A 24705-nucleotide genomic window follows, 5' to 3' on the forward strand; every position below is an offset into this window, starting at 1 on the left:
TTGTGTTTATTTTACATTTTGAACAGTGTGGAGCAGCAGTTTTATGCCTTCAGACACTGAAAAGCTGAAGAGAGACTTTGTGCAAAGGCCTGGAGGGACAGGACGCAGGGAATGGCTCCCACTGCCAGAGGGCAGGGCTGGGTGAGAGATTGGGAAGGGATTCCTGGCTGGGAGGGTGGGGAGGGGCTGGGCTGGGATTCCCAGAGCAGCTGTGGCTGCCCCTGGATCCCTGGAATGTCCAAGGCCAGGGACAGTGGGAGGTGTCCCTGCCACGGCAGGGGTGGCACTGGGTGGGATTTAGGGTCCCTCCCAACCCAAACCATTCTGGAAATCTCTGAATTCCCTGTAAATACCCTGGGTATCCCCTGGCCCAAGCACTGCCCAAGCTCAGTTGGCCACCTGGAGATTCTCTGAGGTTTCACAGCATTCAGAGCAGCTCTGGGGCCAGCCTGGAGCAGGAGTTTGGGCCCTGTTTCTGCCCTGCTCCTCGCTGGATGTCCTGCCTGAGGCAGCTCCAGTCGGGCTGTGGCTTTGGGTCACTCTGATGGGGAGGTGTCACTGGCAGCAGCTGCTCAGTTCCAGTTCCTGCCCTGCTGGATAAACACGGCAGGCACTTCAGGTTGCTCTGATTTAGGATTTCCCTTGCTGGGGTAAAAATAGAGCCTTAACAATCCTGGAGCCTTAGGTTTACAAATGCAGGCAAAGAGGACATCTGGTTTATTCTCTGGTTTATTCTCTTAATAACAAGGGAAAACGTACATGTTGACTGAGTTGCATTTGTTGCCAAATAAAATGCTGAGCCCTCTGTATTTGGGTCAAGCAGGAGATGTTGATTTAGCCTTTTCTGGAGAGGAGGAAGCAGCTCAGGGTTGTATTTCTGCCCAAACGAAGATTTGGGGTATTTGTGGATACTTTTCTATAAGAGCCTCAGACAAAGGGACTTTATTTGAGGGTGATTTTTGGGATGCAACTGCTCCTTTGGGTGCTGATGGATGAGGAAGGAGCTGGTGCCTCTCCGTGGTTCAGGTTTTGTTCCAGGGGTTGTTTACGTTCAGGAGGGAGAGTAAAGACAAGGATGGTCATTGCCTTATTGCTTAATCTATTTCTCTTAATGGATTTTCAGCTGATGACTCTAATCCCGAGGAGAATTATGGAGCTGTTTCATTGAATGATGTTTTAGTTGAGCTTAGCCTGTGAATATCCCTCGCTGGGGATCTGGGGATGATGCCTGGCCTGGTTCACGTTGGGCTGCAGCTGTGGGCACGGCAGGTGACACAGGGACCTGTCACACAGAGCCACTGCCTCCTCAGGGGGACAGCTGGGAGGGGCAGCACGGGGGGATAAAGAGTCAAATCCCCATGGAAATGCTGGGTGGTGAGAGGGAGAGAGGAATCCCAGAAACATGGACTGTCCTGAGGCAGGAGGGAGCCACAGGGGTCACTGATGCCACCCTGTCCCTGCAGACCCCCAGCCCCACCCTGGGCATCCCTGGCAGCTCTGCCCGGGCTCCTGGAGCCCTGGCAGGGCTGGGGATGTGCCCAGTGCCCAGGAGCACCCTCGGGATGGGACAGGAGGTGCAGCAGTCCCACAGAGCAGAACGGGGTTACAGATCCAGCCTTTGCCTGCCCCGGGGCCAGAAAACAGGAGCACTTTGGCCTTTTGAGAGGAGCCCAAGATAGGTTCCACCAGGGTCTTCCCTTTGACACGGAGGATGGAGTTTTGGGAGTGCTTGCTCTTGCCTAAGCTGCTGGTTGGAGTTTGAGGAATAGCTGCACACAGCTTTGCTGCTGAGTTCTATGATTTATAAAACAGTGCAGTAACACTTAAAAAAGATCCTCCTGGGTACATTTCTGTGAGTGCTGTTGCCTCATTTTACTTCTTCAGGGAATACAAACAGCAAAGCTTTTCAGATTTTGTGCCTGTTAGGGTTCTTTCACACACAGTTGCAGCTTTTGTGAGAGCTGTTACACAAACCTGAAGGTGAAGGGCTCTGGGAGGCTGAAGGTTTGTGTTTGCTCCCCCCTGGCTTCAGCTCAGCATCACCTCACACGAGCTGGGCCTCCAGTGCAGTGGGTTTGTAGGATGGAGGTGGCAGAAGGAGGCTTCTGTGTGGCTTTGCTCCAGCAAGTGCAGTTGTAGGAATTCAGAAAGAGAGAGAACAAAAGAAAAAACTCTGTCAATTCATGAATCCTAGTGTTTGAAAGAGGGAAAAGTCAGGTGAAGATACATGGAAAAAAATCCTGGTTGTGAGGATGGGGAGGGGCTGGGATGGAATTCCCAGAGCAGCTGTGGCTGCCCCTGGATCCCTGGCAGTGCCCAAGGCCAGGCTGGACACTGGGGCTTGGAGCAGCCTGGGACAGTGGGAGGTGTCCTTGCCATGCCAGGGGTTGATGATTTTCAGGGTCTCTCCATCCCAAACCATTTTGGAATTCCATTCCATGTGCTTGCCTTTGAGTCCAGTGTCTCAATCCACACCTGGTGCTGCAGAGGCTCTCTGGAGTGAGAGGTGTGAGAAATAAAACGTGGTTGTGGAGGAGCTCACACAGACAGTGGCCAAAACAGCCTGGAAGAGGGAGCACGGAGAGGGAGGTGGCTCCAAACCAGCCTGGAAGAGGGAGCACGGAGAGGGAGGTGGCTCCAAACCAGCCTGGAAGAGGGAGCACGGAGAGGGAGGAGGCTGTGGTTGCTGTCTGAAAAGTCACCCATGACAGGGAAGCTGTGAACAAGAGGAGACAGTTCTGTTTTTCCAGGATAAGAATATGGGTCAGCAAATGAAAATAGCAGCAGCAGCTGAAAGCAAACCAGGCTGGGTGACTTGTGAGAGATTTCAGCAAAGCTGTAAAACAGCTTCTGCCAGGAATTTGGGAACTGTGAGATTTTAGCTTTCTTTCATTTTCCTGGGAGGGTGATCAGATACTGGAGGAGAAGCTCCCAGCTGTGGAGTCTCCATCGCTGGAGATGCTCAGAATAAGGCTGAGCACACCCTGAGCAGTCTGGTGTAGCTCATCCCTTCCAGCCTTGTCTGTTCCTCCAGGGGACATGACTGCCTGTGCTCACAGCTGTTGGACAGGCTGTGGTTTCCAGACTGCAATTCCCAGGATGGGCAGAGAGGTGTTTTTTGAGGGGTGGGTGGGATGGGTTTTTTCTCCTTCTGGTTAGGAATTCTGTTTAGTTACCCATGACCAGGATTTGGCTTCAGGAACCCGTGGGAGGAGTTGTGGGCATGGTGGGCAGCCCCTCTCTGCAGCTGTGCCAGGCCTCACTTAGGCTGGGCTGGTTTAACTCCAGCCCAAAGCCCTGTGCAGGCAGAGGGGCCTGTTCCAGGGCCAGCCAGGCGTGTCCCTCCCAGCTGGGAGGGTCTCCGTGGATGGAGACTTTGGAGCCTCTCTGGGCTCCCTCCAGCCTGGGAGTGCTCAGGGTTCCCTGGGGGATGTCCCTGCAGCTGCACTGCTCAGTCCCAGGGATCCAGGATCTTGGAAGGGACCTTAGAGCCCACCCAATACCACCCCTGCCACTGCAGGGACACCTCCCACTGTCCCAGGCTGCTCCCAGCCCTGTCCAGCCTGGCTTTGGGCACTGCCAGGGATCCAGGGGCAGCCACAGCTGCTCTGGGCACCCTGTGCCAGGGCCTGCCTACCCTGCCAGGGAACAATTCCTGCCCTCTGGCAGTGGGAGCCATTCCCACCTCTTCCCCAAAAGGGCTCTCCCTTCCATGGGATTTCAAAACCCCGTGGCTCTGGCCCTTGGGGACATGGGACAGTGGTGGCCTTGCAGTGCTGGAAGGGCAGCTGGACCCCCATGGTGTGAGAGGGCTTTTCCAAGCTCAGCAATCCCTTGGCTGACGTGCCTCGCCCACTCTGGCTGGGTTGTATCAGGCTTTATCTCTTCTAAAGGTCCCTCAGGAGCCACCAGGAGAGGGACAGCGAGTAGAGGAGTGAGAGTTCAGGGTGGGGCAGGTTCAGAGTGTCCTCAGGCCCCAAAGCTCCTGTTGCAGGTGCTGCCAGCCCCCAGGCCAGCGCTGTCCCTGCAGGATCTGTCCCTCCAGGGGCTGTCCCTCCAGGATCTGTCCCTGCAGGATCTGTCCCTCCAGGGGCAGTCCCTCCAGGATCTGTCCCTGCAGGAGCTGTCCCTGCAGGATCTGTCCCTGTAGGATCTGTCCCTGCAGGATCTGTCCCCTGCAGGATCTGTCCCTCCAGGATCTGTCCCTCCAGGATCTGTCCCTGCAGGATCTGTCCCTGCAGGGGCTGTCCCTGCAGGAGCTGTCCCTGTAGGATCTGTCCCTCCAGGGGCTGTCCCTCCAGGGGCAGTCCCTCCAGGATCTGTCCCTGCAGGAGCTGTCCCTGCAGGATCTGTCCCTGCAGGATCTGTCCCTGCAGGGGCTGTCCCTGCAGGATCTGTCCCTGTAGGATCTGTCCCTGCAGGAGCTGTCCCTGCAGGATCTGTCCCTGCAGGAGCTGTCCCTGCAGGAGCTGTCCCTGCAGGAGCTGTCCCTCCTGTAATTCACTTTTAGCACCAGGAGCTAGATCTTGCTTTCCTGGGTGTAGTTTTGGCACAGATCATCTTGCTATTACTATTTATTCTGAAAATTCACCACTAATTTATTCTGAGTCTTGTTCCCTCTGACCCAGGTCCATCCAAACCCCACATGGTGTTGTTTGCTGGGTCCTTCATCCAGCTGTGGCAAGCACCTGGTTTCAGAGACAAACTTATTTTAAAATTAGCCTTTCAAACTGGTTGGCTTTAGTTGGCTTTAGTCTGGCTTTTGCCAGTTTTGGTGCTTTGGGCTCGGTGGGTGGCCCTGGCTGAGCGTGCTGCAGCTCAGGTTGGGTTGGCCAGGCTCACACTGTACCAAGCACTCTGGCATGGGTGGCTCCACAGGGATAAATCTGGTGTGTGCCACCCCCAGCTGGTGTGGAGCGCTCAGCTCCAGCCTCACAAGAGCCCTAGAGCTGGCTGTGGGAGGGTCACACACGGGGCTGGGGCTTTTCCAGGGAATGCTGAGGGGTTTGAGCCCAGGGATGTCTCTGGAGGACGCTGGGTGTTGCTGTCACAGAAGACACAAGGCCACTTCGGAATTTGCTCCTTCCTTACTGGTGCCTGTAAAACTCCAAACAAAATCCTGGGGTTTGTGGGTTTAGGGGTTATTGTGGAGTCGTCTGTTCCTACTGGTGCACTTAAATACAGAATTCCAGGCTGGTTTGGGTTGAGAGGGACCTCAAAGCCCATCCAGTGCCAGCCCTGCCATGGCAGGGACACCTCCCACTGTGCCAGGCCTTGGGCACTGCCAGGGATCCAGGGACAGCCCCAGCTGCTCTGGGCACCCTGGGCCAGAGCTTCAGCAGTGATAGGAATCATTTTCTTGCATTTTTGCTCTTGGAAATGGTGGAGACATCCCCAGAAGTGTTTTTCTCCCTGTGAGAAACATGTGCAGCAAGTGAGGAAGGGCGAGGAAGGGGCCGAGGATGGACATGCTGCCATCTCAGAGAGCAGCAGTGCAGAGAGCTCCTGCTGCCAGGGCTGTGCCTCGGAGGGATCAATGCCAGATGGGAATGTCCTTCCCTGTCTCCTTGAAGCCCCTTTCCCCCGGGAGTGATTCCTCTGTGGTGCTGACTCAGCAGCACGAGGAGCTCGGGGCACAGCAGCTCCAACAAAATGCCTTTCAAATATCTTCCAGGGGCTTCTTGCTGTGCCTGGGGGAGCAGGCAAACTGAAAAGTCTCCTCAATAATTCTTGCAGCCTAATGAACAGATTTGATTAAGGTTTGGCAGCTTTTCCTAATATTCCCTGTAAGCAGGAAATGGTCCCAGTTCTGGGCTCTGAGAACACCCTCGTAATTAAACCATGAATGAGAGCAAATGTCCTGATGAGCACAGGACAAATGAGTGCTAACCCCAGACCTGTCCTCCTGTAATCCCTGGGGGATGGTGCAGGCCTGTGTGTCCTGGAATGTCTGTCAGACACGGAGCCTGAATTACGGCCTCTCAGGAAGAGAACTGCTCTACCCAGATCCCCTGAATTTTTAAAATAATAATAATCATAATAATATTAATAATATTGTTAATAATAATAATAACAACAACAATAATAACAATAATAATAATAATAATAATATCACCATGGAATGGTTTGGGGTGGAAGGACCTTAAAACCCATCCCATCCCTGCCATGGCAGGGACACCTCCCACTGTCCCAGGCTGCTCCAAAGCCCATCCAGCCTGGCCTTGGGCCTTGGGCCTTGGGCCTTGGGCTCCAGAGCTCACACTGACCGTGACAGGGTCCTACACACAGCCACCCTCCTTGGCAGATCCCTTGGATTCTGTGTCCTAAGCAGGATCTGGATCCTACCTTTGCTGTCCAGACTAAAACCGTGGCACATCTTTGAGACTGGCCAGTTGTTTTTTGTTCAGTTTTTAATCTTTCCTCACAACGTTTCCTCCTTTCCACATTCTTTCCCAGTAATGGCAGGTGATAAGGCTGTTCTGCCTGTCACTGCAGCCACAGCTGCTCTGGGAATTCCATTCCAGCCCCTCTCCACTGTCACAGGGGAGAATTCCTGCTCACTATCCCATCTGAGCCTGCCCTCTGGCACTGGGAAGCCATTCCCCCATGTCCTGTCCTGTTTTTTATTCACCTTCTATTAAGCATCATGAACTAACATAAAATTCATGTTGTCATTGGTTCAAAAACGTGGAAGCTGCTGGAGTTCAGCTCCTGAACCTTTGGGTGTTGTGGGATTTGAGGAGCACTCCCTGATCCTGGGAGTTCATGGCAGGGGTGCTGCAAGCCCTCATCAGCCAGAGGTTTAATGTTGGTGCTGAATTAGCTGAAATGATGAACAGCAGCAGCTTCCACTGCTGGGAAGTCACCTTGATGTCAGGGATATTTGAGAGGGGTAGGGTTCCAGATGAATCCCAGGGGCAGAGGGAAGGGAAGGGGCAGGAGGTTGTTTTTCAGGAGAGGGAACTGCTGACAACTGCTGCTGCTGGCATTGCTGTGGGTGGAACTGACAGGTGAAACAGGGAGAAGATAAAGGTTTATTGAAATTCAGGGGAGGAATCAGCTAGAGAGGAGCCAACACAGATCAGCTGCAATAAAAAGGGGGTTTCCAGGTGAACAGACACAATTCCTAAGAATTTTGCATTAAACCAGGTGTTCAACCTCCATTTTGCTGCTTTTGCTTCACAAGCCTCTTTTATGTGCCCAGGATGCTCAGCCCAGCACTGCAAAACTGGAAAGCCAGATGGGTAGGAAGGGGTTAAACCAAATCAGGGAAAAAAAGGCTTATCCTGAACTTATCCTGGAGTCAGAACATAAAAAACAACAACCCCGTACTCTGGTGGGCGGGAGGCACGGGGTGATTTTATTTTCCTGGCTTGTTCCAGGACTGAGCCATCCTCTGAGACGCTCCTGTCAAGTCTGACAAGCAGGAAAACGAGGAACAGAAAGAGTCATTTCCAAAAGATGTGCAGAGCAGGCTGTTTACTGCTGCAATTGTTACCCTGGGCTTGTCACAATCTGTTGCAGGGTTATAAAAAGCAGCGTCCAACACGGATCACGCTGGATTTGAATCCCCAGATGACAGGGGAGGTGCAGGAATTTGTGCTGGGCTGCTGGCACAGGCTGCTGCCTGAAATTCAAATGCCACAGAATTGCAGCAGAAGGGAGCCCAGGGCAGTGTGGTTGTGCAGCTGCACCGTGGGGAGGGAGGGGGTGGAAGTGATTTTTAGGGAAGCTGTTGCTTGCTTGTCCCCTGATGCTGAGCAGCACCAAGGGCTGCTGCAGGATTTCGGGGATTTGGGGGGGAAATGTGGGAAAATTGCTCCTAAATGAAGGTTGGGCTGGAGGGCGGTGCTGGTGCTGCTCTGGCTGGACACTGCTGTGGGTTCTGGGTTTTCAGAGGAGGTGCTGCTGCTCTCTGCCCCTCAGAGAACAGCCTGGGTGTGCTGACTGTCCCCACCCAGTGCCACAGCTCTGGTGACAGTGGCCAAAATGAACAATCACAGGGAGAACTGGCACTTCTTGGCCCTGCATCTGAGCCTGGTGCTGTGACACAGCCCCAGCGAGGGCTCAGTGTGATCCTGTCTGCCAGAATGGCATCTCCACGTTCCTGCTGGTGGGAATTGTGGAATGGTTTGGATGGAAACAGGCATTGAGGACCATCCCATCCCACCCTGCCATGGCAGGAACACCTCCCACCATCCCAGGCTGCTCCAGGTGTCCAACCTGGCACTGCCAGGGATCCAGGGCAGCCACAGCTGCTCTGGGCACCCTGTGCCAGGGCCTGCCCACCCTCCCAGCCAGGAATTTCCTCTTAATAAACATTTTAAATGTACCCTCCTTCAGCTAAAGCCATTCCTGTGTCCTGTCCCTCCAGCCCTTGTCCCCAGTCCCTCTGCAGCTCTCCTGGAGCCCCTTCAGGCCCTGGCAGGGGCTCTGAGCTCTCCCTGGAGCCTTCTCCTCTCCAGGGGAACATTCCCAGCTCTCCCAGCCTGGCTCCAGAGCAGAGGGGCTCCAGCCCTGCAGCAGCTCCAGGTCCTGCTGCTGCTGGATCCAGGGCTGGGAGCTGTCACCTTTGTGACCTTTCCTGTCCCTCCCTTCAGCTGCTGGGAATCCTCCCTGCTCCCTGAGGGCTCCAGCTGTGGATGTGAGCAGAAGAAAGGTTGAACAGGAACAGTAAAAGGGATAGCTGGGAACAGAACCCCACTGCAGGATAAGTGTAAAACCTGGAAGAGGTCAGAACTTCACCACTGACATTCCAACAATTTATTGTCACAACTGGAAGGATGAGAAGATTTGCTATTTAAATTAAATCACAAGTCTCCTTCATCTGCTGTCTGGCTTTTCCCTCTGGGATAATACGAGAAATCAGAATCTAACAGCATCTGGATGAACCTGTCCTGTAGCAGGGAAAATCCTTTTCCTGCAGGTATTCTGGGGATCAGGAAATTTTCCACTAACACCAACCTGTGCTGTGTCAGGTCTGTCTCCTGCTGCTGCTGTGTTGAATAACAGTAAACTAAAAAAATACATCTCAAAAAAAAAAAGCTTAAACTTACAAATGTCCCTTCCTTCCCCAGCCAAACCAGAGGAGCCCAAAGCAGCCGAGGCCGTGAGTGGGAACGACATCACAGCTCCTCCCAACAAGGAGCTCCCTCCCAGCCCCGAGAAGAAGACCAAGGTAGGAGCAGTTCCCTGCTTGGCATCTCCTCTTCCATGGGTTTCATTTGCCAGCTTCTTTCTGCTTCCTCCGCTGTGCCAGCCCAAATTCTGTTTTCTGAGCTGCCTTGCCCTGGAGCAAACCCATCCAGCTGGGAGCTGCCAGCGGCCCAGCCTGTGGCAAACTTTGAAAAAATGTGCAAACTTTATTTCAGTGAATTCCCTGGCTGGTGCTGGTGATGGTAGCAGTAGTAAATGTAGTAAACATAGTAAAGGTGTAGTAACACCTATGCTCTGTGAGTTGTTCACAGCACATTTCTGTGCCTGCAGAGTCCTGCTCAGGGCCTGCCCCTCCGGTTTTGGGGCTCTGCTCTCAGCAGCTCCCAGCACGCAGCAGGGTCCCCCCGAGTGTCCCCAGGAGGGCTGGGGGGACAGGGGCTCTGTCCCCTCGAGGCCGTGCCCGTGTGACCACAGGAGCTGATCCCGTGGGGATTTGGAGCTCCCAATCCCTGTGTGCCCGTAATTGGAAAGCCACGGCCTGTGGATTGCACGTAGCTCTGCCTGCCAGGAGCACCCAATTACTAATCCAGCTTTACCAGCCATTCCTTCTGTTGCTTTCAGTGCTGAAATAAATCCTGTTGGTTTGGAATTGAATGGCAGAACCCCCCAGCCCCAGAGGCTGCTGCATTTTGGTCTTCGTTGCACTCAGAAAACAGAAAGATTATTATTATTATTATTATTATTATTATTATTATTATTATTATTATTATTATTATTATTATTATTATTATTTTCCTTTAAAATATCACTTTTCTGTTGTTGCAGCTCAATGTTTTGGTTTACAATGCGCTATTTTTTGTTGTATTTCTTTGGTTTTGTCCTGGATTTTGCTTTTTGGCCCAACCCTAAAGCCTGCCGCACCCACCTGCACTCCAAAGCCGGCAGCAGCGAAGGCCAAGGCCGCGGCCACCAGCAGCCCCAGGCGGCCGGGCTCGGCCACCCCGGCCACAAACAAAAAGCCCACGAGCCCCAGCACAGCTCCTGCTGCAGGCACCACCTCCAAACGCCCCGGCTCCAGCAGCACCCGTCCCTCCACCTTAACTCCAAAAGAGACTAAACCAAAGGTAAGAGCTGCCCAGGGACATGCCCAGCCCTCACCCACCAGGCAGAACAAAATTCCTGTGCTAGGCAGGGATCAGGAATGGGATTCAGCGTGGTGGGAGCTGCGGGGTGCTTGGGGACAGCTTCCAGGGATGGCATCGTGTCCCTGGCACGGAACTGTGTCACCACAGAGGAGAGCTAAACCTGAGTGTGGTGCTGAGATTGTCCCCATGAGCTGCCATGAGTCAGGGGTCCCAGGCTGGCTTGGGAGGGACCTTGAAGCCCAGCCCAGCTGTGCCATGGCAGGGACAGGGACACCTCCCACTGTCCCAGGCTGCTCCAAGCCCTGTCCAGCCTGGCCTTGGGCACTGCCAGGGATCCAGGGGAGCCACAGCTGCTCTGGGTGCCTGTGCCAGGGCCTGCCCACCCTGCCAGCCAGGAATACAACTCCTAAATCCAGACAAGAACAAGGGAAACCTGACTGGAAAGCATTGATAGGAATATTGAAGAAAAACAAATCCATGTGAGCGCTCCGTATTTCCCACTGAAGGACATTTTAGGATGTCTGGTCACTGCAGAACTGCACAGAGAGGACTGATAACACTTAGAAAACATTGGAGATTTGTAATTCCCCAAAGGAGAGGATTCATGGACAGTGTTGCATCTCCCAGATAAGCAGGGAATCCCCGTGCGTTAGGAATGGGAGGTGTCCCTTGAATGTTCTCTATGTTAGCCTATGATCTTAAAGAGTAGAGGAATTCAAGTTTAAAAGGGAGCATCAAAATCTATTTCGGAAGCTTTCACTGGTGGCTGAACACCACCACTCCTGCTGTATGAAGCTCAAATTACTGCATTTGAGTGTCTTTGAGAACTAACTAAAAATAACAGAAGGCAAATGAAAGCCCAGCTGTAAATCTGCACTTTGCTCGGAGCTGGTGACTTTGGTTTGGTTCAAGTTTTTGAATCATTCTGAATCCCTTTTTGATAAAATAATATTTATTCCCTTGCATTAATTCAGTATTTTCATACTTCAGAGATCAGGCAGTTGACAAACAAGTGCCTGACCAGGGACAGCAGGAAAGAGTTTAACAAGTGAGGGGTGAGCCATGGACACCGGATTTTCCTGTCCCCAGTGTTTTAACAAATTCCAGCTTAGGGAGTGTTCCCGCTCCTGGAGGATGGGAGCCTCTCCCAGGAGCATTGCTGGTGTTCTGATGGTTCCATTTTATCCAGAAATCCAAACCCCCTTCCCAGCTGGAGAGGCCTCCACACGTGAAAGCTGAGCCAGCCCTGGGTGGGACCTGCTCCTCCGCAGGCTCCGTGCTCCGTGTCCTGCCCTCCACACCATCACTCGCTTCTGCACGTCTTAATTATATTTTAATTGCATTATAACCTTCCAGCAGTGCCAGGCCTAATTAAGTGTTTCAGAATTCCAGCAATTTCTGTTCCTTGCAGCCTTTCTTGGCACCTCCCGCTCCCTCTGAGCGCGGTGCTTTGCGCGGACGTTCCGGCGGTTCTGACGCCGCCTGCTCCGTTTCAGGTCGCCGATGCGAAGCCCGCAGAGAAGAAAACCTCCCTCTCCAAGGCTCCATCCTCCACCACTCCGAAAACTCCCTCCAGGAGCTCCTCTGCTGCTCCCCGGACCACGGCGCCGTCGCCGGTGACGGCAGCGGCTGCTGCCAAAACCACGGCGGCCACTCCTCCCAAGAGGCCGACGTGTGAGTGCTCCCTCCTTTCCCTTGGGGTCTGTCCTGCAGCAGCACCAGGGGCTCTCCACAGTCCCTGACAGGAGGGATATCCCACTTTCCTTCCTGGGAAGGGCTGCCCAGCCCTGGCACAGCTGCCCAGGGCTGTGCTGGAGTCCCCAGCCCTGGAAGGGTTCAAAAGCTGCTCTGTCATTTTCTAGGTTCTGACTGTAGCTCAAATGTTTTTCTCTCCAGGGCTTGCTCTTCCCTTCAGGGCCAACCTGGATCAGCTCTGTGTGATCCAGGGTTAATTCAGTTGCTGGACACCCTTGATTTAAGAGTGGGCATTCTATTCCCTCTGTGTTTTGCCATAGGAACAGGATAAACACTAAAGGAAAGCTTGGGAAAGCAAATCTTCAGACGAGGACTTGAACTGGTGTGTGAAATCCAAAAAGGGTTGAGCAGAAGTGGAGTTTTTTCAGTAGAGCAGGAAGAATTTGGAGCTGAAATCACATCAGCTTCATCCAAAAAGTGTCCCACTTGTACTGCTGCTAAAGAGAGAACTTCCCATGAGTTCAGCAGGAAACCTGAGCAGTGTTTTAGATAAACTAATGCTGTTCTCACTCCTTTTAATGGAACTAAAGAGATGTAAGATCAGATAAAATTATACTTAAGTCTTCTCAAGTCTTCTCAAATGACTGGGCCTTAGTGGCAAAATTTGTCAATTTTGTCAAAAACAAATGTGTAAAATGACACAGACTGGTTTGAATCCCAAGGCACGGATTCATATCCCAGCTTTCCCAAAACAATTGTCGTGTTCTAGGTGTGTTGGGAAGGATTTGTCCCAATGGACATCCCAGACTTCACGCTCTGGGAGAAAATCTAATTAATCAAGTGTAGAGAAGGTGTTGCACATTCTGAGAGCCACGTATCCTGTCTGATCCCGTGGGCATCCTGGTAAAACTCATTTTGTGTGGTCTTGGAGGCAAACTGGAGCCCGGGAATGCAGGATCTGTTCTAATGAGTTGGGTCATTCCTCCTGGCCAAACTGAGCCACAGACAAAGGAGTGTTTGCTGCTGCCCTGTGAAAGGAGACGGAGGCAGCGATGCAGAGCTGCAGGGAGGTTGTTCCAAGAGGCAGGATGAGCACAGGAAGAGGCACTGGGGACGTGGTGGGAGCCTGCCAGAGCAGAGCCCTGCGGGTGAGGGAGGGTGAGGTCAGCTGGAGGGGCTCCATGGGGAGGCTGAGCCCCCCTGTCTGTCTGGAAGTGCACAGAGGAGGCAGGAACGGGAAGGGCAGGGGTCCTGTATGGGTGAGGTGGGAGCAGGTGGATGATGCCCTGGGGCCTCAAGGGAACCACGTGTGGGTTCCTCACGTGGGAACCACAAGAGAGCCCAGCAGGAGCTGTCAGACCTCCCGTAAGAGCCAGAACCTCGAGAGGTCACAGCTCCCACAGCTTGAAGCTGGCCCTGGCAGGGGGATGTGCTGTGCCCATGGGACCCTCAGAGCAGCCCCAGCCCTGTCCAACTCTTCTTCTGGCCCCTGGGGGGCTCCCAAAACCTTCAGCTTTGGTGGAGAGCCACAGAGTGTGGGGAACGAGCAACTCTGCTTCTTGCTGATGCTGATGTGCAGCACCCTTCCATCTTGCTCTCCAAATTCCTCTCCTGCCTGTCCCTGAGAGCCCTCCCAAAAACCCCCACACCCACCAGAACAACCCCCTGAGCCTGCTTGAGCCTACAGGCAGTGCCTAGCAGCCCCTAGTTGTCAGCATGGGGTGTCCCAGTGATGGGGAGTGCCACCTTGTGCCCAGTGCTCAGGGTTTGGTTTGGTTTGGTCTGGTCTGGTTTGGTTTGGGTTGGGTTGGGTTAGATGTGGGTGGGCACACCTGGAGCTCTTGGTGTCACAGCTCTGCACAGCTCCTGACAGGAGGGGACAGCCGGGGGGGTTGGGCTCTGCTCCCAGGAACAGGGACAGGAGCAGAGGGAACAGCCCCAGGCTGGGCCAGGGGAGGCTCAGGTGGATATTGGGAATATTCCTCCTGGCAGGGTGGGGAGGCCCTGGAGGGGCTGTGCAGGGCAGGGATGCAGTCCCCAGCCCGCAGAGATTTCAGGGCCATGTGGAGGTGGCTCCTGGGGACGGGGTCAGTGCTGGGGACAGCTGTACAGGCTGGTCCTGCAGGGCTTTTCCAGCCACAGTGATCCCAGGAATTTAGTTTCTCCTGACGCAGTGTTGAGCCAGAGAATAAGTTTGGGGTGAAGATGGTGTTTGTGGCTGCAGATGCTCTTTCAGGACAGCTGCTGGTGCCTTTCTTGTGCCAGGCACTTGGTGCCTTGAGCTGCCAAGTTTCAGTCATTGTCTCACATGAAATGTGTGTGTAAAGGCCAGGTTTGACTTTATATAGTTCTGCTTTTTCAGGTATTTTCAGGTCAGTCATTTTCTCTGCTAAAAAAGAGCTGGGGGTTATGTAGGGCTTGGCTCTAGGGTATTTTGATTTTTAATTTTATTTTTTCATTAGTTTTTGTCCCCCTCCCCGTGGAAGTTACTTTAATGTTTGTACAAGACCATGCTCAGCCCTTCAGATCAGGCACAGATCAAAGTCTGTCACCACAGACCATTGTCCCAGGGGCTTTGTCTGGGTTTTCACCACAGAAGTGTTCAGCATTTGGCTCCCCACTGACAGCAGCAGACATAGCATCTCTCTGTATATTAATGTAACATAATATTCCTCTGCCTTTTGCATAAACCTTACTCTGTTCTGCCCGTGCAGTTTCCCCAATTAAAGTTGTGGTCTCGAGGAATGAATTTAGGTTGGTTTGCCATCCCCTTGTTTGAAGTGTTTGCTATTAATTATGTATCCATCCTTTAGGCCTTATTAAATTATCCAAATGGGTTTCACCTCATTAGCTGGAATCTTATCTGGGGTGTTTAACCGAATGCTTTTAGCAAAGCCAGGGTGGAATGAGCCAGACTAACTTGGCCTGTAGTTATCTGCCTCTTCCCCTTGGTCTTTTTGGTATTGATATTCCATAAAAGACCCTGACTGGAGTGTATCTCAAATCTGAGACTTAATGGATATTAAATATTAAAAAATGAGGGTTTTCATAATTTCTAACTTGGGTCTTTATCATTTATTATTTCTTTTCAATGTTGCCTTCCTTTGGCTGTTGAAATGAAGCAGATCTTATCCAAACTTGCTCATCACTGATAGGAAAAACCCTACAATTTCATGATCAAAGAGTTCCTTAGAATAGAGTTCCATTTCTATTTTTCAGTCCATGATTTTTGCCTTGATCACTTTGGTGTTTGGTTTTCTCCTGCTTGGAGAAGTGTGGCTGCATCCCTGGTGTGGAGTGTCCTCTGTGCAGTGTAATCAGGTCATGATCGTTGGGCTTTGCCCAAAGGCAGCTCAGTTTAGGGATTGATTTTTGGGTTTATACAATTAAAACAGGAGCCAAAATATGTGCAATAACTCCTGTACAAGAAAATTGGCACAGGGCAGGACTGGTCTGGCAATGAGAGCAAGGTTGGGCAAGGACAAACGTGGGGCTGCTTTTGTTACTTTTTAAAGAAAGGAAAGCTTTTGGGGTGTTTTTTTTTTTTTGCTTGGTTGGGTTTTTTTAAAGAAATGAAGGTAGGCAGGATTAAAATACTCCCAGTGAGTGCTGTCAGATTCAGGAAGTTAACGTGAGGAGAAACAAAATGTAGCCCATCCCCAGGTGTGTGGTGTCACCGAACGAGGATCCTTGACATGAATTGTTGCTTTGGCTGTAAAATCCGCGGGGTTTTGGTGCCAGCAGGAGCTCCCAGGCAGGTGCTCACACAGAGCAGTGAATCCCTGGGCCGCTTCCAGGGCTGGAATGCTGCAGGGATCCTCCCCTGACCGCTGTGTTTGTGTTGGCAGCGATCAAGACGGACGCGAAGCCGGCAGATGTCAAGAAAACCCCTGCAAAGTCTCCCTCAGGTAACTGCTCACTCTCCATCTCACCGTGGGCTCACGGAAATAAATCATTCCTGGATTAATCCTTCCTGCAAGACCATCGAGCCCACCCAGCCCCCAGCACTGCCAAGGCCACTCGTGACCGTGTCCCCAAGTGCCACATCCACAGGGTTTTTAAATCCTCCAGCAATGGGGACACTCCACCCTGCCCTGGGCAGCCGTGCCAGGCTGGGGAGCCCTTCTGGGGAAGGAGTTTGCCAAGAATCCAACCTGAACCTCCCCTGGCCCAGCCTGGGGCTGTTTCCTCAGTCTGAGTGAAATCCCCTTTCTCTGGGGCTGGGGTGGTTCAGGGGGTCCCTGTACATCCCTGGGAATGGGGCTGTCCCAGGCCTTGGAGCACTCGGGACAGTGCAGGTGTCCCTGTGGGGCAGGGGTGGGATGAGGTGATCTTTGAGGCCCCAGCCCCTGCTGGGGTTGTGTGACTGAGGCAGTTTGTGGCACAAGCCTTGACCCCTGTTTTCCTCTTCCCTCCCACGTTCCCTGCGATCCCACAGCGGATCCCAGCCGCCCCAAGAGCGCTCCTGGCAGTGCCACCAAGAGCAGTGCCACCACTCCATCCACCGCGGCCTCCAGCGCGCCCAGCGTGCCCGGGGCCGCCAGCCGGCCCAAGCCCAAAGCTGCCGCCCCCAAAGCCGCCACGGCCTCCACCGTGTCGGCCGACGCCAAGAAAACCACGGCCAAGGCCGGCAGCAAAGCCAGCACGGCCACCAGGGCACCGCGCCCGGCCAGCAGCGCCTCCAACCCCGACCTGAAGAACGTGCGCTCCAAGATCGGCTCCACCGACAACATCAAACACCAGCCCGGGGGAGGGAAGGTGAGCCCTGCTCCGTGAGGGCAGTCCTGGGGAGGGAAGGTGAGCCCTGCTCCGTGAGGGCAGTCCTGGGGAGGGAAGGTGAGCCCTGCTCCGTGAGGGGTGTCCTGGTGAGGGAAGATGGACTCTGCTCCGTGAGGGGAGTCCGGGGGAGGGAAGGTGAGCCCTGCTCCGTGAGGGCAGTCCTGGGGAGGGAAGGTGAGCCCTGCTCCGTGAGGGCAGTCCTGGGGAGGGAAGGTGGGCTCTGCTTTGTGAGGGGAGTGCTGGGGAGGGAAGGTGAGCCCTGCTCCGTGAGGGGAGTCCTGGGGAGGGAAGGTGAGCCCTGCTCCGTGAGGGCAGTCCTGGGGAGGGAAGGTGGGCTGTGCTCCGTGAGGGGAGTCCTGGGGAGGGAAGGTGAGCCCTGCTCCGTGAGGGGAGTCCTGGGGAGGGAAGGTGGGCTCTGCTCCGTGAGGGGAGTCCTGGGGAGGGAAGGTGAGCCCTGCTCCGTGAGGGCAGTCCTGGGGAGGGAAGGTGGGCTCTGCTTTGTGAGGGGAGTGCTGGGGAGGGAAGGTGAGCCCTGCTCCGTGAGGGGCACACGGGGCAGGGAAGGTGGGCTGTGCTCCATGAGGGGCACACAGGGCAGGGAAGGTGAGCCCTGCTCCATGAGGGGCACACGGGGCAGGGAAGGTGGGCTGTGCTCCCTGAGGGGCACACAGGGCAGGGAAGGTGGGCTGTGCTCCGTGAGGGCAGTCCTGGGGAGCGAAGGTGGGCTCTGCTCCATGAGGGGCACACAGGGCAGGGAAGGTGGGCTCTGCTCCGTGAGGGGCACACAGGGCAGGGAAGGTGGGCTCTGCTCCGTGAGGGGCACACAGGGCAGGGAAGGTGGGCTGTGCTCCATGAGGGGCACACAGGGCAGGGAAGGTGGGCTGTGCTCCATGAGGGGCACACGGGGCAGGGAAGGTGGGCTCTGCTCTGTGAGGGGCACATGGGGCAGGGAAGGTGGGCTGTGCTCTGTGTGGGGTGTCCTGGTGAGGGAAGGTGGGCTGTGCTCCGTGTGGGGTGTCCTGGTGAGGGAAGGTGGGCTGTGGTCTGTGAGGGGCACACGGGGCAGGGAAGGTGGGCTGTGCTCCGTGAGGGCAGTCCTGGTGAGGGAAGGTGGGCTGTGCTCCGTGTGGGGTGTCCTGGTGAGGGAAGGTGGGCTGTGCTCCGTGAGGGCAGTCCTGGGGAGGGAAGGTGGGCTGTGCTCCGTGTGGGGTGTCCTGGTGAGGGAAGGTGGGCTGTGCTCCGTGTGGGGTGTCCTGGGGAGGGAAGGTGGGCTGTGCTCCGTGTGGGGTGTCCTGGGGAGGGAAGGTGGGCTGTGCTCCGTGTGGGGTGTCCTGGGGAGGGAAGGTGGGCTGTGCTCCGTGTGGCGCTGGGCTCTGCGGGGCTGGCTGGCTGTGTCCTCACTGCTCTCTCAGCGATCTCTGCAGAGCTCCTTGCTGGGTTCCTGCTTGGGCACAGGGCGGGATCCTCCCCCAGAGCCACCCCCTGCTCCCTGAACACCCGCAGGAATCCAGAGCTGCTCTCCTGCCGTAGGGCCTGGCACAGAAACGCAGTGTGGAAGGCTCAGAATCCTGTGTATATTCCAGCCCTTTGCCTCTGAGTCCAGGAACTGAGTCTGCTGAGTGGTACGGAAGGTGGAATAGTGCACTAGGATGAGGGAAATCTCGATTCAGGAGCAAATTCCACAGCACCTTTCCCATGCCCAGCTTGTCAGGCCCAAAGTTGACATGGAATGAGTCTTTTGGGACCACCCATGATGGCCATGAGGAGAGTGTAGCACTGAAAAACCATTACCCGGGGCTCTCACTGCCTCTTAGTGCTCTTAGGTGGCACTTCCACCATCAGCATCTCCCATGGAAAGGATAAATGTGTGGGGATTGGCCTGCAGCACTAGACAGAGGCTGTGCAGAGCCACAGAACCTCGATCAGCTGTTGTGTAAGCCCAGCCTGGGCCTGGCCACGTGTGTTAGCAGCAGCCACAGGGCTGTGACTTTCCCCCCAGTGGGACACAGATCTTTCCACTCCTCTTTGCTGCAGCTCTGTGGTGCTGAATAACCTGGCCCAGAACTTTTGTCTGCTGCCAAGGGAGCACGTTCCATGCTGGGAGCCTTAATCTGCTGTCAGGCACATTAAAGTCAAGGGCACTCCTGGCTGGGTGTTGTGTGTCCCAGACAGCATCGATACAGCATGGATTTATCCTCAGAGTCAGCAGTCTCCTGGCTGGGCAGCAGCGCAGCACAGCCCTCGTTGTGTCAGCTCAAGGGACTGTAGTTTGCATTTAATTGCACTGGCCTCAATTTTCTAAATATTTTAATAGAGTTATTAAATCCTAACAATTGCCTTGTTAAGCAAATTGTCCTTTTTGTAGTCTTATTTACACTGAGCTGTTTTTAGAGACTCAGAATGTTGTAGTGTTGGTGGTTTTTTGTTCACTGTCTGTAGGTTAGTGAAATACAAGATTTATGCTGAGCCCCCTCCCCAAAAATGCAGGTTCTGCTGCACTTCCCTGCATCTAAACTAACAACAATGGATGTTCTCAGGTAGTTGCTGAATTTTGATGAAACGTGTAAATTTTCCTTCAGTTTTCTGCTCAGCTGGACCCTGTGGGTGCACCTGCCTTTTGGTGGATAAAACTGAATGAGCTGTAGGGCTCAAAGGCAGAGTGCAGCGTGGCTGGGTGGGAGGCTGAGCTGGGAGCACGGGGAGTGTGTCCAGCAGAGCCCCCAGAGCAGCCCTGGCTGTCTGTGCCTCCCACGACCTCCCCGTGGAGGAGCTGCTCCTGCTGTTGGCTTCCCCAAGGATTTGGTTGGATTTTTTGGCAGGATCAGTGTCCCGGGGTCACTTGGATCCCGAGGAAGGGCAGCAGGAGTTTTTGAGAGCTGAACCCTTGCTCTGTGCCCCCAGGGTGCCTGGCACCCAGGGCTGGGCCATGCTGTGCCCTCCCAGCCTCGCTGTCACCGTTCCTGGGCACGGGATTATCCTTGGCCTGGGAATTAGAGCATGCAAGGCGTTCTCCTGGGTCACCTGCTGCACCAGGTCTATCCGAGCTCCCGTGCTCCTGCCCACGCTGCTGCTTTTGCTGCTTGAAATCCTCCCTTTGTCTCCATCCAGGGGAAAGTAGAGAAAAGGCCCGAGCCCGCCGCCGCCGCGCCCAGGTCTGAGCCCAGCACGGGCACTAAAGTGGCTCCTAAAGCAGCCGCAGCAAAAGAGGGGGTCCCCAAACAGCCCAATGGGAAAGTGAGTTCCTTTCACACTTCTCTCTGGGGGACATGAAGGAAAAGGTTTCTGTTTTGAGTCACTGTCCCTCCTCTCCAGCTGTCCTCTCTCTGTCAGCGGCACTGTTCCCTGCACAGACACTTCCCGTTCTCTCCCGTGCACCCTGAGATGTTCCCAGGGAAACTCCTCCAGGGAGGGACCTTCTCCACTGCTGCTGGAAAGGTTTCCAGGGCAGAGTCCTCCCGTTTCACTTCCAGGTTAATACAGGCTAAACTTTGAGTCAGAGGCTTTCCCTAAAACCCAGTTCTTCGCACGCAGAACCAGTTTGTAACGAGGCAGAGAGGTTGAGTCCACAGCTGCTGCTTTTGGGACTGTAGAATATGAAGGAATTCACATCTTTCCTGCAATATTCCCAACCCTGTAACTCCAAGGCTTAGGCCATCACCATTGGATGGGTTACTCCAAAGTACGAGTGGATGGTGTGAGGTGGGAGTGCCACAGTTTAGTTCCTGTATTATCAGTCAGGAACAAACAGGATTTGTACCTCTAGGGACTCAGTGACCCACCCCACACTCCATGGCACAGATACGTTCCCAGAGCTGCTGTTCCCTGAATCCAGCCCTTCTGAGCTGGCTGAGGAGCTCTGGGAACCTGCCCAAGGCAGAGTGTTGGGTGCTCCCTGTTGTGCTCCAGGTTTGTCACCTCTTGTAGGAATCAGGATCCCGCTGGGGCCCGCTTGTGCTGTGGTAAATAACTCCAGACTAAACCTGTGTTGTGACTAACCTCTGTAAACACTGGTTATGGTGTCTAACCCAGTTCCTGCTGTGAGCAGAGCTCACCTAAACCACTCCTCTTGTATTTAAAAACCACAGAATCATTGAGGCTGGAGAAGCCCTCTGAGATCATGGAGTCCAACCAGCCCCCAGCACTGCCAAGCCACCACCAACCACATTCTCACACCCTTACATCTGAGTCAGTGTGAAGGAGAAACAAATTCATTAACCTAAGACTCATCTGAGATCATTCCACTGAAGGTGTGACCACCTTCAACAGAAAAATGTTTCTCAGGCCCAGCTTTACTGCCCAGGGGTTTGGAGGGGCTTATCCAGGGCTGGAGCCAGTCCAGGTGTGGGCATGGAGCAGCTCACAGTGTGCTGGAATAGTGGCTCTGAGGGCTGGCTCTCCCTGCTCTGGGCCAGCTGTCACTGGAAACCTGCCAGGAGCCTCCCTGGGGCATGGAGAGTCCCATCCCATCCCTCTGGGCTGGCTCTCTGTGCTCCAGGGAGGTTTCCAGGGCTGTGGGCAGTCCCATCCCATCACATGGATCCCATCCCATCCCATTATCCCATCCCATCCCATCCCACGGATCCCATCCCATGGATCCCATCCCATGGATCCCATCCCACGGATCCCATCCCATGGATCCCATCCCATTCCATGGATCCCATCCCATGGATCCCATCCCATGGATCCCATTATCCCATGGATCCCATTATCCCATTGTCCCACCCCCCGGGCTGGCAGGATCCCGGGCGCTCTCCCGGCGCTCCCGCGGGCACTAACACTCACTGTCTGTGCAGCTCCTGTCCTTCACTGTCTCTCACTCTGCTCCTGGGTGGCTTCCCCAGCACTGGGTCAGCCCCACGCGCTCCCTGTGGCCCCACGAGCCCCCTCAGCCTCCTGCTGATGCCAGCTCTAACCAGTCCTCTTCCCTTGTGTTGTTTTCCATTCTGTAACGTTCCAGGTCCAGATAGTCTCCAAAAAAGCGAACTACAGCCATGTTCAGTCCAAGTGTGGTTCCAAGGACAATATTAAGCATGTCCCTGGAGGTGGGAATGTAAGTATGGTCTGGGCGAGCTGTCTGTCTGCTACCTCCTCCCCTGGTGCCTGTGGGGTGTGTCAGCCTCAGGAGTGCTCTGCTGGGGGCAGAAGCTGTGGCAGAGCCCTGGGGCTCCTGGCCCAGCTCAGCCTGGAGCATTATTGAGTTTTCTCTTGGGCTGCCAGGCTGAGCCTGTGTTTGTTCCAGTGCACAGCTACACCTGGGCTGTTCTGCTTTCTGGGCTGCCCATGGCCAAACTGGGGTGGGGATCCTGGGGCTGAACTCCCCGGGAGTTCCCTCAGCACCTCCTCACTGCCTGACCTCCCCTTGGGTTTCCCAGAACAGAAGCATTGTGGCCTGGAAGTGCCTGTTACTGTTCCCTGGCTCACAGGGCCAGCTGGAGCCACTCTCATTCACTTCTTGTTTCGTAAAAGGGACCTTGGAGCAGGCAAGGCTCCGGGACTTAACCTTTGAGCTGTGATTAATTTCTAAATTTAAAGGCTGCTGGTATCTCTGGCAGCAGGGCTGAGCTTATTAAAATAGAAAGTTAATCTGGTGGTGTCTGCAGCTTGGTGTGAGGTGTTGGATGCTCAAAGTGTGTGCCAGGCAACCCAGGTTAACTGTGCAGACCCCACAGCCTGGGAGAGCTTGGGCATGGTGTGGGGCTCATCTCCTTGGGGCAGGTCTGTGCTGCCCTCACAAACCCAGGCTGGGCTGTTGGCACAGGACAGGTTCAGGGATGCAAAGTGTGGGTGGTTCCAAACACACTGAAGGACTTGAGCCCAAGGAAGTTTTTCCAGAGGTGTTTAAATATCCTGGGTTCCCGAGCAGTGGTGTCACAGCTGCTGAGGTGCCCAGGGTGTCTGGTCAGAGTCTGGTGCAGTGACACAAACCCTGCTCAGGACCTAGCTGGGGGCCACTTTTCCTGGGAAATCCATGTCCAGCTGGCTGAGCCTCTACGGGACTGATTTTTCCATAAGTGGCAACCAAATGTGGGTTCTTAACCACTGGTTCCCTCCAGGCTGGTTGCCAAGGTGGCCAGAGATGCTGAAGCCACACCTGTGCCACTGAACCCAGGCTGCCCTCCCACATCCCTGCTGCCCTCCTGTCTGGAGACTGGGGATTTGTGGCTCTCACTGGTTTCCATGATTTACACCATGTTTATGGAGTGTTTCCCATGGGAATGCTCACACTGGGTATCTGGAAATGCTGGTGTTGAGCCCTGGTGCCACTAGGGAGCCCTCAGGGTGTTTTGGGGCCCTGTTTCCATTCCTGCTGCCTGTTCCACCTGCTCTGGTCCCCCAGCCTGTCCCAGAGCCAGTGGCAGAAGGGCCTTTGGCACACTGGTGGCAGCTTCTGGAGCAGCTGGTGGCATTTCCCTGTCCATGCACTGCAAGGAGCTGTATTTTATGAACCACTTCACTTTTGCCACCTTTACCTTGTTGAGCCTTTCAGGAGCCTCACAGGGGCCTTTCCTGTTCTTTCAGGCTGCCAGAAATGGGGCTGAAATATGGGAGATCATTCCTGGCCTCATTATCTGCATCACTGAAGTGTCCTTCTGCTCATGAATCACCATCCTGTCCTTCCCTCCTCAGTGCCAGGCATTCCCAGCCCTGGGGACAGCCATGTCCCTGCTTGCTTCTCTTCTCCCACACTCTCCTTTCACCACTGCAGTTTTGCCCCTTGCTCAGCTCCTTCAGCAGCTCTTCATTCTGCATTTCCAGAGCCAAGAGCTCATTTCCAGGTTCCAAATGCTCCCAGAGCAGCTCCAGGCAAGCATTCCCAGCCCTCCAGCACAGGCAGTGTGGATGTGAGTGCTCAGTCTGTCTTCCCAAAAATTTAATTTCCTTTAATTCATTTTTGTATCTTCCCACTGCCTTTGGAGCACTGTGACTTTAGTGACCTCTTCCAAGATGTTTTCTTGCTCATGTAGTTGTGGTGATCACTTCTGATGGAATTCCCAGTGTTTAATTCCCAGGTGGATCTGTCTGGAAGGTCTGTTCTGGTCTGTGCCTTCAGTCAGAGCTTTTAGCAGTCCTGTGGACGAGAGTGTTGTGGTTTAGAAACAAATCCTGACAGAGCTTTAGGGTTGCTCTGGAAGAACTGATGGACATGGAATGGTTTGGGTTGGAAAGGACCTGAAAGCTCATCCAGTGCCACCCCTGCCATGGCAGGGACACCTTCCCCTGTCCCAGGCTGCTCCCAGCCCTGTCCAGCCTGGCCAGGGACACTCCAGGGATGGGCATTTTCCTGCCACCCCACCCAAGTGGCTCCAGGCTGGGTCTCTGTTCAGGTGCCCTTTTTGCCCTCTGTCCAAGGAGAGAATTTCTTCTCCATGCCAAGATTTCCCAGAAGCCCAAAAGCAGAAGCTGTTGTTCCTGCTCACGTTACACTCACCAGAAATAACACAAACATGGTTCTGTTTCCTGAAGAAAAGGTTTTGATGGTTTTTTTGTTTAGTATTTCCCACTCTCAGAACCACTGAGGTTGGAAAAGATCTCCAAGACCATGGAGTCCAACCTTTGACCAAGCTTTCTGTTCAGGGAAAGCAGCACAGAGGTAGATGTTACCAGTGCAGGCAGTGTCTGTGGTGGTGAAGGTCTGAAGGGAGTTTGGAGTGTCTGTGTGATTCCCTGGCCTTTGGCTTGGCCTGCTTGGCTGGGCTGGGAAGTGGGCAGAGACAGAAGAGCTAACAAGAGCTGACATTGCCCACCTGAGCCTCTGTCAAACCTCCAGAGTTTATTTCTGGCACCAGAGTCTGTGTTTGGCTCTCTGAGTGCAATCCCAAGGTGCAAACCCAGCTCCTGTTCACAGCTCCAGTCCCACAGACAGACCCTTCCAGCGTGGGACAGTTGGGTCTCAGGTCAGCAGTCACAGCTGGTAACAAACAGCAGGATT

At 54.2% G+C, this 24705-nt stretch overlaps 1 protein-coding gene across 7 annotated transcripts in view; it reads left to right on the forward strand.

Annotated features, from left to right (window-relative positions):
* The window catches only part of MAP4 (microtubule associated protein 4), a 153434-nt gene that overhangs the window by 120721 nt on the left and 8008 nt on the right, over positions 1-24705 (forward strand). For 5 of the 7 annotated variants that reach the window (XM_063417969.1, XM_063418003.1, XM_063417996.1 and 2 more), the window contains 7 exons: positions 9078-9178; positions 10068-10280; positions 11798-11975; positions 15845-15904; positions 16435-16754; positions 19884-20009; positions 21733-21825. In XM_063417969.1, the coding sequence (XP_063274039.1) occupies positions 9078-9178; positions 10068-10280; positions 11798-11975; positions 15845-15904; positions 16435-16754; positions 19884-20009; positions 21733-21825 (1091 nt within the window). The remainder of the gene's footprint in view (positions 1-9077; positions 9179-10067; positions 10281-11797; positions 11976-15844; positions 15905-16434; positions 16755-19883; positions 20010-21732; positions 21826-24705) is intronic. The other 2 variants (XM_063418013.1, XM_063418022.1) reach the window with 2 other exon arrangements.

Source organism: Prinia subflava, chromosome 1, assembly GCF_021018805.1.
Source record: "Prinia subflava isolate CZ2003 ecotype Zambia chromosome 1, Cam_Psub_1.2, whole genome shotgun sequence".
Classification (NCBI taxonomy): domain Eukaryota; kingdom Metazoa; phylum Chordata; class Aves; order Passeriformes; family Cisticolidae; genus Prinia; species Prinia subflava.